We start from the raw sequence: 16,565 nt of genomic DNA, 5'->3' as shown, positions 1-16,565 counted from the left end.
AAAACTATCTTTGAAAAAAAACGAGGAGCTTATCGTCGTAATCGTCCTATCGATCATCGTCTCCGCCCCCTAGGAGGATCCCATATGTTTGAACGACTCAACGCGTTGAATATCAGATGTATTCATACTGCAATGATGGAATTGTTACAAATATTAGTAGGTAATGACGAATAGTAGCGGTGTATTTTAAAAGTGGTCACGAATACAATCATACGCAATAAAATTCAAATTAAATTAATTAATCTGAATTTTCTTTTAAATGCAGTGGTTCTTCTTTTAATCTCCAACTCTTTCATTTCGTTTGAGAATTAATTATAAGAGTATTTCATTTCTATTTCTTGATTCTTCGTTTTTTTTTATTTTCTATTTTTTGATATTATGGCACTAGAGCTGATGTAGCGCACTCAGTAAGAGGTCGTGCACGATCTATCGGAGGTTCGAATCCGCCCTGGTTCCAACCAAGCCTTTCACTCCTTCCAGGTCGATAAATTGGTACCAGACATATCTGAATGAGTAAAAACACTGACTTGTTACATTAGTTAGGTCTCGAAACTAACTGTATAGGCCAGTTACACGTTTGTGAACCTCAGAAAATTCCAGAAATTGCATAATTGAGCACACTTTTTGAAATCAATGGTTCCACCCATGTTCCCCAATTTTTTCATGGTTGTTTGAGCTTTAATTGAGAGGACATTTTATTTCTATTTTATAACCCGTTATTTTTAATTTTTTGATATTATGACAGTATAACTTGTTCAAGAAGAGCGGAACGGCAACACGAAACGACAAGAAAAAGCTCTTAGCGGCAAATTACCCAGGCTGTTTTGAGCCAAAAACGTCCCGCTCATTTTGCGAGTTCGGATTGAATGCTGCCAATCATTCGTCACTGTCCAAAAAATCAGATTCGTGAAATTAGCACGTTCCCGGTTTTGGGGTTAAAGGCATCACTCCACGAATCTGAGGTGGTACGGATTTCAGGTGGAGTATTCGTATACGGGATCGTAGATTACGGAGAGGGTGGTGATTCCGTCCATTTCTTCCTAATTAATAACGGCGCGCTATTTTCCACAACGAGTTCAATTGGAGCGCGCCAGCCTTGTGCACGCACCGCATCTTCCGGGCCGTTTTTTTTACGGCAATTAGGATGAAATGAACAGAAACACTCTGCTCTCCATAATCTACGATCCCGTATACGAATACTCCACCTGAAATCCGTAACACCTCAGATTCGTGGGGTGATGCCTTTAAACTACAGAAAGAACCACATCAATTCTTTTTTAACGGTTTTGATTGCATGTTCGACAAAACCGGTAACAAAGATCGTCTTTTTTGTGTATTCTTCGAAGTTGTTGACTCTTACATCTGAGCAGTTTTCTTCTTGAATACAATTTTCATGCAAAAATTTTGCACAGGAAAATTAGAAAAAAACTCCGACACATTCACACACATATCTCTGGAAACAGTACCATAAAATCCATCATAACTTCTTTTTTTCAATTAGAAAAAAAGAATTATGTACTAACATTATAGGAAGGAAAAAAGTAGAAAAATTTGCCAAGCAGTGATCAAATCAAACCTAACCACGCGAAACCAAATTTGCTGGGATAAAATCATCGGAGAAAGTTCTCTTCCCAACCATCCGCCAACAAATTGTCGAATTCACAGGAGCAGATCCTCAAAGTAGAATGAACTAGGCCTTGTCACAGAGTTCTAGCGAAATACTTTTTAGTGTGTGTTTTTTCTTCAGTGTTAAGGAGTAGGAAGTTATTTTATCTCTAATTCTGGCTTAGAAGCCTTACTCGATCCACAGAGAATGTTCTTAGTCTAATTTTGGATTAAGTGTTATGTCTTAACGATTTAAAGATGCAAAGTAAGTTTTAATATAGAAAAAATTTGTGAAGCAGATGCGAAACATGTAACTATGATAAGATGCTCAGCACAAGTTGCTCGGAGCTCCTGCACGATTAAAGGTGACAAGGATTAAGGGTGTCGTTTTAGAAAAGCAAATCCTGTTGCTATCTAGCTGAAGTAAAGGTCCTCCCTCACTCGAACATTCAGTGATTTAGCAATTTAGAGCAACTCACGCTGTTCATAGGAAATCAGCTAAACGACCACTTCTGAACTTATGGGCAAGCACGAAATTTTCGTAGTGTGGAAACCTGAAAACATGGAGTTCGAGATGTAGATTACGAAAACGAAGGTGGCCCCGCTGAATTCCCCCTAATCGTCCTTAAAAATAGCGTGGGAAAAGCGTTGGCTCCTACGAGGTAAGTTAGAACTGGCCACCCCTGCGCACGCGTCGCACTTACGAGCGAGTGGTCGAGAATCAACGAGCCAGCCTATTCAGCAGCCTATTCATGTAAAAGCAATGAATAGACAGCGTAACGAATTGAAGCGCATAGAAGGGTGGAGCGTTCCAGCGTAGCTCGTAGGAGCTAACGTGGTCCTCACGGCATTTTTTTAGGGACAGCTGGGGGAAATTGAGCGGAGCCATACTCATATACGTAGTATAAATCCCGAAGTCTATCTTTTCCATCAATTCTCCATATTACGTCAATTTTGTGATACGCGACCTTTATAATACTAACGTAAGCATTGAGAATAGTTGAAGTTGCACCTGTAAGTGCACCGCCTTAAGATGTCTAGAATGAATTGCCATAAGTTTTTTTTTCAGGACCACCTTCCCTCAGACGATTGCGAACTCATTTACTCGGAACTAAAGGACAGAATGGAATTTTTCTCTTTTATTTTTGGGTGCACTTTTACGTATTTTCATTCGCAAATCATATTAGTGTGGAGAGGCTATCGATATGTATAGTATTTTCAGCTTAAAGGCAGCATACCACGAATCTGAGGTGGTGCAGATTTCAGGTGGAGTATTTGTATAGGGGATGGGAGACCATGGGGGGTGGTTCCGTCCATTTCTTTCTAATTGCCGTAAAAAAACGGCCCAGAAGATGCGGTGCCGCAGAAGGCTGGCGCGCTCCAGTCGAACTCCCTGTAGGAAATAGTGCGCCAAAACGCCTGAAGCCGTATCTTCCGGACCGTTTTTTACGGCAATCAGGAAGAAATGGACGGAATAACCCCCCTCTCTATAGTTATCCATTCTGTATACGTATACTCCACCTGAAATCTGCACCACCTCAGATTCGTGGAGTGACACCTTTAAAAGATTCTTGAATCCTCCTCCGCAGCAAATGATAACTGTACGGAGCGTGTTTCGTGTTACTGATGTCTTATTTTGTGTGTGGGGAGAAGATCAGTGAATTACGATAGCGCTAATTGGATTTGCAATGCTATTCGCCCTCCTATTCGTTTCATGTGAGACATGAATAAGAACAATATTTAAAGGCATCATCTCACGAATCTGAGGTGGTACGGATTTTAGGTGGAGAGTTCTTATACGGGGTCCTAGATTATGGAGAAGAGGGTGATTCCGTCCATTTCTTCCTAATTTCCGTAAAAAAAGCCTGGAAGATGCGGCGCATGCACAAGGCTGACGTGCCCCAGTCGAACTCGTTGAAGAAAACAGCGCCCCTTTACGCTCAAAGTCTTCCAGGGCGTTGTTGGCGGCAATTAGGAAGAAATAGACGGAATCACCCTTCTAGTCGTAATGTACGACCCCGTATAGGCATAACCGATCTGAAATCCGCACCACCCCCGATTGTGGGATGATGCCTTTAAATTCAGTATTTCCATGGATTCTACCTGACTACGTTCACTGTTCTCATCTTTATCCACTAATTTAAAATATTTGGTCATTTCTTTTAAGGTGAAACACAGCAGAAACAATTTGTTAACAACCCTACAGTAAGGAAAGCTCTGGTAAACAAGTCCTTCGATTTTAATCATTGAGGCAGAAGTGAGCACTACTGGCTGTCGTTATTTTTCACTATTCGTTATTTATCACTATTTTTCTGCGATAGGGCAGAAGTAGTGTAGTCGGCAAGAGGTTCCACTGTGACTGCACAATCGATCGTTGGTTAGAAACCACATCTGTGCCAAACAACCATTTCATCAATCTGAGTCGATATAAGACTACCCGGGCGGTTGTAGTGTAGTGGTTAGAGGTCTCACTGCTTGCACGTCGACCGGAGGTTCAAACTCCGCCCTAGTGCTCACCTCTTTCATCCCTCAGGAGTCGATAAATTGGTACCAGACTTGTCTGGGAGGATAAAAGCATTGACTTGACATATCGGCTAGGCCCCGCAAGTCATTGCAAGGCTGCATGTGCGTCCACATAACGTCAAAGGTTCTGGATAACAGTCGACTGCGTAGGCGCATCTGCATAGGGTTTGAATAAGGTTGTGCACTTTATATTTGATCTTTCCATAATCTGCGACATGGTTACACAACCCCTTGAAGCCTCTCGATCCAAGATTTTGCGTTTAGCCCGAGTAACTTATATTAAAAGGAGAATAGCACGCCTGAAATCTCCTGCGAGGCGCCTAACAACACGTCACGTATCCGAGCGCAGGCACCACTCGCACATCAGTGGCTCATTGAATGTCCGTTCGCTGGAGGCGGCCAGCATGTTTGTGTTCACGCACAAGACACGTTGTCAGATGCCTTCCTTTGAATTACATAGTAGTAATGAGCGGAAGAACTGAAAATGTTGCGAAAATAAAGGGCGAACATCATTGATAAGGTTTTATAGGTCTTGCGGGAAACCGAAAACGCACAGCAAACAAATGCGCGATGACCTTCGAGAACAGCATAAAACTGTCGCGAAGATGAAGATGACAAGTCAGTAGAGAGCGTGATGGGCACTCAGTCGTTCGTTGCAACCGTCGCAGGTTTCACTGCTCTTGCAGTGATCGGCTCAATCGTAGCTGTTGTTTACATCGTGAATGACATCAACAATTTTTACGATGACGCCATCGAGGACCTCAGAGAGTTCAAGGTAAGCAGTCCTTCTCCACCTACTAATCCTTTTTTCCTTGAAAATTACACAGTCATGATCATACGTTTGCTATAGGACACAGCGAATTCTGCCTGGCATGCAATGACACCTACTCCCGCTCAGATGGTTCGTGACAGACGACACGCTCTGAAACACCGCAGAGGAGCAGGAGGTTCGAGCTGCAACTGTGGAGCTCAGCCAAACAACTGCCCTGCCGGACCACCGGGTCCGCCAGGTCAGCCAGGAGCACCGGGAGAAGATGGAACGCCTGGAGCACCAGGACCATCAGGGGGAGCAGGCCCATATCCTGGTCGCGACCAAGGCACTGCTTGTCCCAAGTGTCCAGCAGGACCTCCAGGTCAACCGGGTGCTGACGGACCTCCCGGACCTGCTGGTCCTGATGGAAATCCAGGAGCACCAGGAGGCGGATCGACATCTGGTCCACCAGGTCCACCAGGACCTCCCGGAGATGCTGGAAACCCTGGAGCTCCAGGACAGCCCGGATCAGCTGGACAGCCAGGTGCACCAGGAACATCTGGAAAAAGTCAACCCGGACCACCAGGACCACCTGGTCCTCCTGGAGGATCCGGACAACCGGGACAGGATGGAGGCCCTGGAGTCGGTGGAGGACCTGGACCAGCTGGAGCACCTGGTCCCGCAGGAAACCCAGGAGCACCCGGTACTGACGGTCAGCCGGGACAGCCTGGCGGACCTGGTGGGCCTGGAGGTGATGCTCAATACTGTCCTTGCCCTCCAAGGAACGGTTCGCCAGTGCAGTCCGACACTCCATCCACATCTTACAAACAGTGAGTTGCTTAACTACCTTTAATTATTGCTCTACTAGTAACTTCCAACTTTCACCCCAATCAATTGAAAAACTTCAGAGCTCCGGCTTCGGGAGGATATCGCAAGGCTGTTAGAAGAGTGGCACGAAACCGTGTTGTTCGACATCCATCTGGCATTTCCAGAAGAATTGTCAAGGCCTAAATCGGCTTCCTCTGAACTTGTACTTCATCGAATAAATCATAAAAATCTGAAATTTGTGATTGCAAATAGGATTCTGAACGCATATTAAAAAACTACAGTGTCATCTGCAGCGCTCAAAAAACAGAACTGCACCACTTTTTCGTATTTGAACTATCTAGAATTCATTTCAGAATTCGGTCAAATTGTATGAGTAAGAATCATAGAAAGTTCAATCGAAAATCAATAATGAATTGATATTTGTTTATGTTGCTCTTTTAAGATACTAGCCGGCTGCAATTCTCCCTTAATAAGCTCTTTTTCAGAGTTTGTCCCTATTATTGGTCGTTACTCTCTTTTAATTTTGGTCAGCCGCTCAAAGTTAAGAAAATTTGTGAGCCTTTCTTTCTGAGATCCCCCTCCCGTTGTCTCACGCCCTCTGACGGACTCGTCCGCTGTGAGTTAGGTTGGTCACCTAAGCCGTGGTAAGCGTCGTTCTTCTGTAGCGTTCTGGGCTTGGAAAAGGGATCTGGCGCAGGAATTTTTCACCTTTCACCGTATAGTGACTTGCCAATCAACTACACAATGTCCTGAAATCGGCCGACTTCGCTGCACAGAACTCAGGCGAAATTCTACTGAGATCTGTTCTTTCTTTGTTTTTGTTTTATGGAACATCAACGGGTGTTTTCAAGAAAAATTGAAAAATTCTCTGGTTTGAATGGTAAACACGTTTTCAATGGTACAAACATGCACATTACACAGAAAGGACTGCTTTCCAAAGCCTTGTAATTCTTTAAGGACCTAAAAGTTCTATACGTGGAAAGCGCATATACAATGTAACTCCTTATAACGTTTGAGACACTGATGACGAGTAAGAGTAACGGAAACTTTTTCGGAGGTACCCTAGGAAGAGGTAACTGCAAGCAATTGTTGAGTGAGATGAAAAATAAATACAATCGCGTTTTTTTACTAAAAAAAAATGTTAAAATTCCAGTGTAGAATTCTACAAGGGTTATACTCGAACTGCCTTAGTAGAAAGCGCGCATGGATCAAGCGTCAAGCGAATTAGAGCCTGCCGGGCAAGTTCGTCCCCGAGTGTAACTATGGCTTTTGTTCTACTTCCATTTCCATGTTTCAAAACATTCCTGGAAATTGTTAAAAGTCGAGCTCCGCGGATACATTGTTTTCTTCAGTCCCTTTCGTCTCCATATGATCCCAAACTCCTTCGCTGCTAAATTACTATTTTGCTTTCCGGAAGCAAAAAAAAAATCGTAATGAGCAATATTCTGTGAGTGAGGAGATCCAGCTTGGGAATTGAGTTAAAGGCAAGAAAGTTGTGAATAATCACTACTGAAGAGGGAGCGGAACTACCGTAACGAAGCACCTAACCGTCTATAGAAGCAAATAAAGCCTTAACAAATAAACTTAACCTTCAGTTGTGCTGTTGAATCGAAGGTCTCACGAATGAGTCCAAGCACTCCCCTTGAGAGCTCCTGTGCAGTGCGGCAAGATCCAGCATCACTTCACGGACAAATATAGCTGGTTTCGCTTATTTTGTGAACATCCTATGGAAAATATGATGGAATGGAGAGTTACATTGCTTCCAGACTGCGGAATGGCTAGAAGTAGGATCGTTGAACACCTCATTCCGAAGTTCTCACAATCACATATCATTCGTTCAGTTTGTAGATATTAAATGAGGAGGTTTTGCACTTTGGAACACTTAGTAACTTTTGTATACATGTGCACTAAGGTGCCGAAAAGTACGGCATTGATCAATCCTTTTGGGGATGTGCCTATGCGTTCGTCATACGACAGTAAAGGCAGCATACCACAAATCTGAAGTGTTACGGATTTCAGGCGTAGTATTCGTATACGGGATCGTTGATTATGGAGAGAAGGGTGTTTGGTATTCAGTTAAGTATTCAGTGAACCACAATGAAAAACATAAACAAACACATATACACAGAGAACACAGGATACCACAACTTTGTAATTCGTTACTAACGTGAAAATCCCGTACAAAATAGGTGCATCCACATAGGATCCCCTTATAGAAGATTGGGATGCTAGCAAGAACGGGGACTTTTCTGGAACTGACCTAAGAAAGGTGGAATGGCTATGGTTGTGATAGATGGAATCTCCCTTTATAAAGAAAAATGTTAATGTTTCAGTGTAGGATTCTGCATTGGTTAAAACTCCTGTTGTGGTATTAGCTGGAAATGCGCAAAGGTCACCGCGCGAATTAGAGCCTGCCTGACAGGTTTGGTGCCATCGAATCAGTGCCATACTTGAAGCACACTTCCATTCATGCATGCAACGGCGGGTGTAGCGCAGTCGATAAGATATCATGCTGTGACTGTGCACGATCAATCGCTGGTTCAAAACCAGCTCTTCATCCCTACGGTGTCCATAATTTGCTACCATAGTTGTCTGGGAGGATAGAAACGCTGAATTGATACATCGACTAGCCCTATCTAGTTATTCTTCATAGACATCAAACGATTCTAAATCAAAGGCATCATCCCTCTAAAGGCACCAATCTGAAGTGGTACGGATATCAGGTGGAGTATTCGTATACGGCATAGTGGATTATGGAGAGGGGGTGATTCCGTCCTTTTTTTCCTAACTGCCGTAAAAAAAATAGTGTGCCGGAACGCTCGAAGCCGTATCTTCCGGACCGTTTTTTACGGCAATTAGGAAGAAATGGAAGTGGGATCACCATTCTCTCCATAATCTACGATCCCGTATACGAATACTACGCCTGAAATCCGTAACACTTCAGATTCGTGGTATGCTGCCTTTACTGTCGTATGACGAACGCATAGACACATCCCCAAAAGGATTGATCAATGCCGTACTTTTCGGCACCTTAGTGCACATGTATACAAAAGTTACTAAGTGTTCCAAAGTGCAAAACCTCCTCATTTAATATCTACAAAGTGAACGAATGGTATGTGATTACGAGAAAATCGGAGTGAGGTGTTCAACTATCCTACATCTAGCCATTCCGCAGTCTGGAAGCAATGTAACTCTCCATTTCATCATATTTTCCATAGGATGTTCACAAAATAAGCGAAACCAGCTATAGTTGTCCGGGAAGTGATGCTGGATCTTGCCGCACTGCACAGGAGCTCGCAAGAGGAGTGATTGGACTCATTCGTGAGACCTTCGATTCAACAGCACAACTGAGGGTTAAGTTTATTTGTTAAGGCTTTATTTGCTTCTATAGACGGTTAGGTGCTCCGTTACGGTCCTTCCTCCTCCTCCCTTTTCCAAGCCCAGAACGCTACAGAAGAACGACGCTTACCACGGTTTAGGTGACCAACCTAACTCACAGCGGACGAGTCCGTCAGAGGCCCTGAGAGAACGGGAGGGGGATCTCAAAAGGAGAGGCTCACAAATTTTCTTAACTTTGAGCGGCTGAACAAAATTAAAAGAGAGTAACGACCAATAATAGGGACAAACTCTGAAAAAGAGCTTATTAAGGGAGAATTGCAGCCGGCTAGTATCTTAAAACAGCAACAGAGAGAAATATGAATTCAATATTGAATTGAACTTTCTATGATTCTTACTCATACAATTTGACCGAATTCTGAAATGAATTCTCGACAGTTGAAATGCGAAAAAGTGGTGGAATTCTGTTTTTGAGGAACCTGACGAGCGCTGCAGATGACACTGTAGTCTTTTTAAATATGGATTCAGAATCGTGTTTGTCACAAATCACAAATTTCAGATTTTCATGATTCATTCGATAAAGTAAAAGTTCAGAGGAAGCCGATTTAGGCCTTGACAATTCTTCTGGAAATGCCAGATGGATGTCGAACAACACGGTTTCGTGCCACTCTTCTAACAGCCTTGCGATATCCTCCCGAAGCCGGTGCTCTGAAGTTTTTCAATTGATTGGGGTGGAAGTTGGAAGTTACTATTGCAGCAATAACTAAAGGTATTTAAGCAACTCACTGTTTGTAAGATGTGGATGGGGTGTCGGACTGCACTGGCGAACCGTTCCTTGGAGGGCAAGGACAGTATTGAGCATCACCTCCAGGCCCACCAGGTCCGCCAGGCTGTCCCGGCTGACCGTCAGTACCGGGTGCTCCTGGGTTCCCAGCGGGGCCAGGTGCTCCAGCTGGTCCAGGTCCTCCACCGACTCCAGGGCCTCCATCCTGTCCCGGTTGTCCGGATCCTCCAGGAGGACCGGGTGGTCCTGGTGGTCCGGGTTGACTCTTTCCAGATGTTCCTGGTGCACCTGGCTGTCCAGCAGATCCGGGTTGTCCTGGAGCTCCAGGGTTTCCAGCATCTCCAGGAGGTCCTGGTGGACCGGGTGGACCAGATGTCGATCCGCCTCCTGGTGCTCCTGGATTTCCATCAGGACCAGCAGGTCCGGGAGGTCCGTCAGCACCCGGTTGACCTGGAGGTCCTGCTGGACACTTGGGACAAGCAGTACCTTGGTCGCGACCAGGATATGGGCCAGCTCCACCTGATGGTCCTGGTGCTCCAGGCGTTCCATCTTCTCCCGGTGCTCCTGGCTGACCTAGCGGACCCGGTGGTCCGGCAGGGCAGTTGTTTGGCTGAGCTCCACAGTTGCAGCTCGAACCTCCTGCTCCTCTGCGGTGTTTCAGAGCGTGTCGCCTGTCACGAACCATCTGAGCGGGAGTAGGCATCATTGCATGCCAGGCCGAATTCGCTGTGTCCTATAGCAAACGTATGATCATGACTGTGTAATTTTCAAGGAAAAAAGGATTAGTAGGTAGAGAAGGACTGCTTACCTTGAACTCTCTGAGGTCCTCGATGGCGTCATCGTAGAAATTGTTGATGTCATTCACGATGTAGACAACAGCTACGATTGAGCCGATCACTGCTAGAGCAGTGAAACCTGCGACGGTTGCAACGAACGACTGAGTGCCCATCACGCTCTCTACTGACTTGTCATCTTCATCTTCGCGACAGTTTTATGCTGTTCTCGAAGGTCATCGCGCATTTGTTTGCTGCGCGTTTTCAGTTTGCGCGAAAGCTTATCACAGATGTTCGCCCTTCATTTTCGCAACATTTTCAGTTCTTCCGCTCATTACTACTGTGTAATTCAAATTAAGCTTAGAAACGCAATGTGGTGTTCCTTCGCTCTCTCTGAATTACACGGTGTTGACAGCAGGTCGTGTTCGGATGCCTCCTGCAAAGCCTAGTGTGGATTTCAGCATGATGTAGTTAACATGGTAGTGTTTTCTGGAAAGAAATCTTTCTTCGAATTTCTACGAAGTGCTCTTTTTTACAGCTACAAAACAAAAGAAAATGGCAAATGAAAAAAATACTTTCTATACTGAGTTGAAACACACATAAAGGAAGAAAATTTTGATCTACTTTCGCATGCTATCAAATCCTTTTCCTAAATTTTGGCACTATCAGAAATTCTTAATAATGGTTTCTGCTTTAAACTGAGTGATTGTATGTCTCCTTGGATGGCTTAGGATGTAAAAAGTGGATGGATTCTTCAGCGAGAAATCTGAGAAGAATAATATTAAAAAAATGTGCAATGAAGACACAAAAGGAAAAAAAGCTCAAATCGGAATCTTTCCGTCGTGTTCGGTGGGAATTTCCTGAATTACCCAGTTTATACGGTCGCAATGTTGTTCGAAATATTAAAGGATAAGGTGTCAAAAAAGAACACAAGAGTTGCTGTGCTGATTAAGTGACATCACTTCAGTTACACTTTCTACGTTTTCTTTCGTCTTCTCCGTAACTCTTAGAATCTTAAGTAAACCATAGAAGGGACAAGACGAAGCAGTTGCGGAAGCGGCTGCGCTCGGAGCGGTGCTGCGAAGTGCAGCGGCTATCATCTAGGGGGGACCTTTGCTCACATCATCTGTCGCTGTTGTTGGCGATGGTCCTACCTTGATTCGAACCGCTACGCTCCACCGCACCGTTTCGAGAGCAGCCGCTTACGAAACTGCGCCGGGGTTCGTATCGTTTTGACTCTATTATAGCTAAAGCTTTGATTTTATTCAAAAATACACTGAAAATGTAGGATGTGCGTCATATTGTAATGCTATGAAAAGGTTACAACTGAGGAACAGACACCATCTGATTTTGAATGTAACTTAATATTTTATGGCTGTAAATTTATAAAAATCAAACATTCTCTGGGATTAAAATAGAGGTTGGCAGGTGAGTAATAATCCAACAACAAAACGTAACATGCTAGATATTCAAAGGTATCGTTGGATAACCCCTTAATTCATCTTGGCATGTCTGCATCCTCCTTCGGAAATACTAAAATTTTAAGCAGTGGAATACCAGCAAAGCGAGAGCAGCGTGGCGCAGTGGAAGCGTGCTGGGCCCATAACCCAGAGGTCGGTGGATCGAAACCACTCGCTGCTAATCGTTTTTCTGCTCCACCATGTCGTTGGATAACCCCCTTAATTCATCTTGGCATGTCTGCATCCTCCTTCGGAAATATTAAAATTTTAAGCAGTGGAATACCAGCAAAGCGAGAGCAGCGTGGCGCAGTGGAAGCGTGCTGGGCCCATAACCCAGAGGTCGGTGGATCGAAACCACTCGCTGCTAATCGTTTTTCTGTCCTCCATGTCGTTGGATAACCACCTTATTTAATCTTTGTATGTCTGTTTCCTCCTTCGGAAATATTAAAATTTTAAGCAGTGGAATACCAGCAAAGCGAGAGCAGCGTGGCGCAGTGGAAGCGTGCTGGGCCCATAACCCAGAGGTCGGTGGATCGAAACCACTCGCTGCTAATCGTTTTTCTGCTCCACCATGTCGTTGGATAACCCCTTTAATTCATCTTGGCATGTCTGCGTCCTCCTTCGGAAATATTAAAATTTTAAGCAGTGGAATACCAGCAAAGCGAGAGCAGCGTGGCGCAGTGGAAGCGTGCTGGGCCCATAACCCAGAGGTCGGTGGATCGAAACCACTCGCTGCTAATCATTTTTCTGTCCTCCATGTCGTTGGACTGCCTTCCTTAGTTAATCATTGTATCTCTGGATCCTCCTTCGGAAATACTAAAATTTTAAGCAGTGGAATACCAGCAAAGCGAGAGCAGCGTGGCGCAGTGGAAGCGTGCTGGGCCCATAACCCAGAGGTCGGTGGATCGAAACCACTCGCTGCTAATCGTTTTTCTGTCCTCCATGTCGTTGGACTGCTTCCTTAGTTAATCATTGTATCTCTGTATCCTCCTTCGGAAATACTAAAATTTTAAGCAGTGGAATACCAGCAAAGCGAGAGCAGCGTGGCGCAGTGGAAGCGTGCTGGGCCCATAACCCAGAGGTCGGTGGATCGAAACCACTCGCTGCTAATCGTTTTTCTGTCCTCCATGTCGTTGGATAACTTCCTTAGTTAATCTTTGTATGTCTGCGTCCTCCTTCGGAAATATTAAAATTTTAAGCAGTGGAATACCAGCAAAGCGAGAGCAGCGTGGCGCAGTGGAAGCGTGCTGGGCCCATAACCCAGAGGTCGGTGGATCGAAACCACTCGCTGCTAATCGTTTTTCTGCTCCACCATGTCGTTGGATAACCCCTTAATTCATCTTGGCATGTCTGCATCCTCCTTCGGAAATACTAAAATTTTAAGCAGTGGAATACCAGCAAAGCGAGAGCAGCGTGGCGCAGTGGAAGCGTGCTGGGCCCATAACCCAGAGGTCGGTGGATCGAAACCACTCGCTGCTAATCGTTTTTCTGTCAGAAGGCGGAAAACACCCGCTAATCGTTTTCTGCTCCTCCATGTCGTTGGATCTGCTTCCCTTAGTTAATCATCTTGTATCTCTGCATCCTCCTTCGGAAATATTAAAATTTTAAGCAGTGGAATACCAGCAAAGCGAGAGCAGCGTGGCGCAGTGGAAGCGTGCTGGGCCCATAACCCAGAGGTCGGTGGATCGAAACCACTCGCTGCTAATCGTTTTTCTGCTCCACCATGTCGTTGGATAACCCCTTTAATTCATCTTGGCATGTCTGCGTCCTCCTTCGGAAATATTAAAATTTTAAGCAGTGGAATACCAGCAAAGCGAGAGCAGCGTGGCGCAGTGGAAGCGTGCTGGGCCCATAACCCAGAGGTCGGTGGATCGAAACCACTCGCTGCTAATCGTTTTTCTGCTCCACCTTGTCGTTGGATAACCCCCTTAATTCATCTCGGCATGTCTGTGTCCTCCTTCGGAAGTATTAAAATTTTAAGCAGTGGAATACCAGCAAAGCGAGAGCAGCGTGGCGCAGTGGAAGCGTGCTGGGCCCATAACCCAGAGGTCGGTGGATCGAAACCACTCGCTGCTAATCGTTTTTCTGCTCCACCATGTCGTTGGATAACCCCCTTTAATTCATCTTGGCATGTCTGCGTCCTCCTTCGGAAATATTAAAATTTTAAGCAGTGGAATACCAGCAAAGCGAGAGCAAGCGTGGCGAGTGGAAGCGTGCTGGGCCCATAACCCAGAGGTCGGTGGATCGAAACCACTCGCTGCTAATCATTTTTCTGTCCTCCATCGTTGTATTCTTCTTTTTTTTTTTTTTTTTTTTTTTTTTCCTCCTTCGGAAATATTAAAATTTTAAGCAGTGGAATACCAGCAAAGCGAGAGCAGCGTGGCGCAGTGGAAGCGTGCTGGGCCCATAACCCAGAGGTCGGTGGATCGAAACCACTCGCTGCTAATCGTTTTTCTGCTCCACCATGTCGTTGGATAACCCCTTTAATTCATCTTGGCATGTCTGCGTCCTCCTCTCGGAAATATTAAAATTTTAAGCAGTGGAATACCAGCAAAGCGAGAGCAGCGTGGCGCAGTGGAAGCGTGCTGGGCCCATAACCCAGAGGTCGGTGGATCGAAACCACTCGCTGCTAATCGTTTTTCTGCTCCTCCATGTCGTTGGATAACCCCCTTTAATTCATCATTGTATCTCTGCATCCTCCTTCGGAAATATTAAAATTTTAAGCAGTGGAATACCAGCAAAGCGAGAGCAGCGTGGCGCAGTGGAAGCGTGCTGGGCCCATAACCCAGAGGTCGGTGGATCGAAACCACTCGCTGCTAATCGTTTTTCTCCACCATGTCGTTGGATACTCCCTCCTTAATTCATCATCGGCATGTCTGCGTCCTCCTTCGGAAATATTAAAATTTTAAGCAGTGGAATACCAGCAAAGCGAGAGCAGCGTGGCGCAGTGGAAGCGTGCTGGGCCCATAACCCAGAGGTCGGTGGATCGAAACCACTCGCTGCTAATCGTTTTTCTGCTCCACCATGTCGTTGGATAACCCCTTTAATTCATCTTGGCATGTCTGCGTCCTCCTTCGGAAATATTAAAATTTTAAGCAGTGGAATACCAGCAAAGCGAGAGCAGCGTGGCGCAGTGGAAGCGTGCTGGGCCCATAACCCAGAGGTCGGTGGATCGAAACCACTCGCTGCTAATCGTTTTTCTGCTCCTCCATGTCGTTGGATAACCCCTTAATTCATCTCATTGTATCTCTGGAAGTCCTCGCTAAGATAGCAAAGTACACGGTGGAAAGCAACAGACGCGGCGCAGTGGAAGCGGCGCCATAACTCAGAGGTCAATGAACTCGCTGCTACGTTTTTCTGTACTCCATGTCGTTTTACTGCTTCCAGTTAATCATTGTATCTCGTCCTCTTCGAGTATACATTAGGAAAAATAAGGAGAGCAGCGTGGCCGTGGAAGCGGGGCCCTAACCAGAGGTCGGTGGATCGAAACCCTGCTAATCGTTTTCTGCCCACCGTCGTGGATAACACTTTAATCATTGGCATGTCTGCGTCACCTCCTTCGGAAATATTTACAGTGGAATACCAGGTGTGCCCGGAGCAGCGACAAAGCGATTGGGCCCATCGAACCCGGAGCAGGGACAAAATTTTATTTCAGATATCGCGATTTTCACATTGATCAGGTGGCTGAGTGGTTAAGGCGATGGACTGCTAATCCATTGGGGTTTCCCCGCGTGAGTTCGAATCTCATCCTGATCGAAGGTTTTGCAGAGACTACTGAGAACCACTGAAGCAGGGGGATGCTCTGGTGTGCACCATTACAGGGCGATTGCACCATCGTTCCCGGAGTAGCGACAAAATTTTGACCAAAGTCAATAGTTTTAAAATTCCACGCAGATCAGGTGGCCGAGTGGTTAAGGCGATGGACTGCTAATCCATTGGGGTTTCCCCGCGTGAGTTCGATTCTCATCCTGACTCGAAGGTTTCGCAAAGACCATTGAGAACCACTGAAGCAGTGGGATGCCCGGTGTGCACCATTACAGGGCGATTGCACCATCGAACCCGGAGCAGCGACAAAATTTTGACCAAAGTCAATAGTTCTAAAATTCAACGCAGATCAGGTGGCCGAGTGGTTAAGGCGATGGACTGCTAATCCATTGGGGTTTCCCGCGTGGGGAGTTCGAATTCTCATCCTGATCGAAGGTTTTGCAAAGACCATTGAGAACCACTGAAGCAGTGGGATGCTTGGCGTGCACCATGTTTTTGCACCATTACAGGGCGATTGCACCATCGAACCCGGAGCAGCGACAAAATTTCGACCAAAGTCAATAGTTCTCAAAATCTCCACGCAGATCAGGTGGCCGAGTGGTTAAGGCGATGGACTGCTAATCCATTGGGGTTTCCCCGCCTGTGAGTTCGAATCTCATCCTCATCCAGACCACTGAGAACCACTGAAGCAGTGGAATACCAGGTGTGCACCATTACAGGGCGATTGCACCATCGAACCC

At 45.6% G+C, this 16,565-nt stretch overlaps 6 protein-coding genes across 6 annotated transcripts; 5 read left to right on the top strand and 1 right to left on the bottom strand.

Moving 5' to 3' along the window:
* Positions 1-4,762: 4,762 nt before the first annotated feature.
* RB195_000597 (uncharacterized protein) lies at positions 4,763-5,890 on the top strand (the record flags this gene model as incomplete). The annotated part of the gene is made up of 3 exons (XM_064197023.1): positions 4,763-4,903; positions 4,979-5,709; positions 5,788-5,890. The coding sequence occupies 3 exons, from the start codon at positions 4,763-4,765 to the stop codon at positions 5,888-5,890; spliced, it is 975 nt and encodes a 324-aa protein (XP_064052904.1).
* Positions 5,891-9,648: 3,758 nt separating this feature from the next.
* Positions 9,649-10,776, bottom strand: RB195_000596 (uncharacterized protein; the record flags this gene model as incomplete). The annotated part of the gene is made up of 3 exons (XM_064197022.1): positions 9,649-9,751; positions 9,830-10,560; positions 10,636-10,776. The coding sequence occupies 3 exons, from the start codon at positions 10,774-10,776 to the stop codon at positions 9,649-9,651; spliced, it is 975 nt and encodes a 324-aa protein (XP_064052903.1).
* Positions 10,777-12,108: 1,332 nt separating this feature from the next.
* Positions 12,109-12,459, top strand: RB195_000595 (uncharacterized protein; the record flags this gene model as incomplete). The annotated part of the gene is made up of 1 exon (XM_064197021.1): positions 12,109-12,459. One exon carries the CDS (start codon positions 12,109-12,111, stop codon positions 12,457-12,459), a length of 351 nt encoding a protein of 116 aa, XP_064052902.1.
* A 20-nt stretch (positions 12,460-12,479) lies between these two features.
* On the top strand, positions 12,480-13,025 carry RB195_000594 (uncharacterized protein; the record flags this gene model as incomplete). Its single annotated transcript, XM_064197020.1, has 1 exon — positions 12,480-13,025. One exon carries the CDS (start codon positions 12,480-12,482, stop codon positions 13,023-13,025), a length of 546 nt encoding a protein of 181 aa, XP_064052901.1.
* A 196-nt stretch (positions 13,026-13,221) lies between these two features.
* RB195_000593 (uncharacterized protein) lies at positions 13,222-14,920 on the top strand (the record flags this gene model as incomplete). The annotated part of the gene is made up of 7 exons (XM_064197019.1): positions 13,222-13,378; positions 13,445-13,511; positions 13,670-14,160; positions 14,229-14,295; positions 14,411-14,529; positions 14,598-14,664; positions 14,785-14,920. 7 exons carry the CDS (start codon positions 13,222-13,224, stop codon positions 14,918-14,920), a joined length of 1,104 nt encoding a protein of 367 aa, XP_064052900.1.
* A 12-nt stretch (positions 14,921-14,932) lies between these two features.
* On the top strand, positions 14,933-15,292 carry RB195_000592 (uncharacterized protein; the record flags this gene model as incomplete). The annotated part of the gene is made up of 1 exon (XM_064197018.1): positions 14,933-15,292. The coding sequence occupies one exon, from the start codon at positions 14,933-14,935 to the stop codon at positions 15,290-15,292; it is 360 nt and encodes a 119-aa protein (XP_064052899.1).
* Positions 15,293-16,565: the final 1,273 nt, after the last annotated feature.

Source organism: Necator americanus, chromosome IV, assembly GCF_031761385.1.
Source record: "Necator americanus strain Aroian chromosome IV, whole genome shotgun sequence".
NCBI classification, from domain to species: domain Eukaryota; kingdom Metazoa; phylum Nematoda; class Chromadorea; order Rhabditida; family Ancylostomatidae; genus Necator; species Necator americanus.
This window is presented reverse-complemented; position numbering and strand designations above follow the sequence as displayed.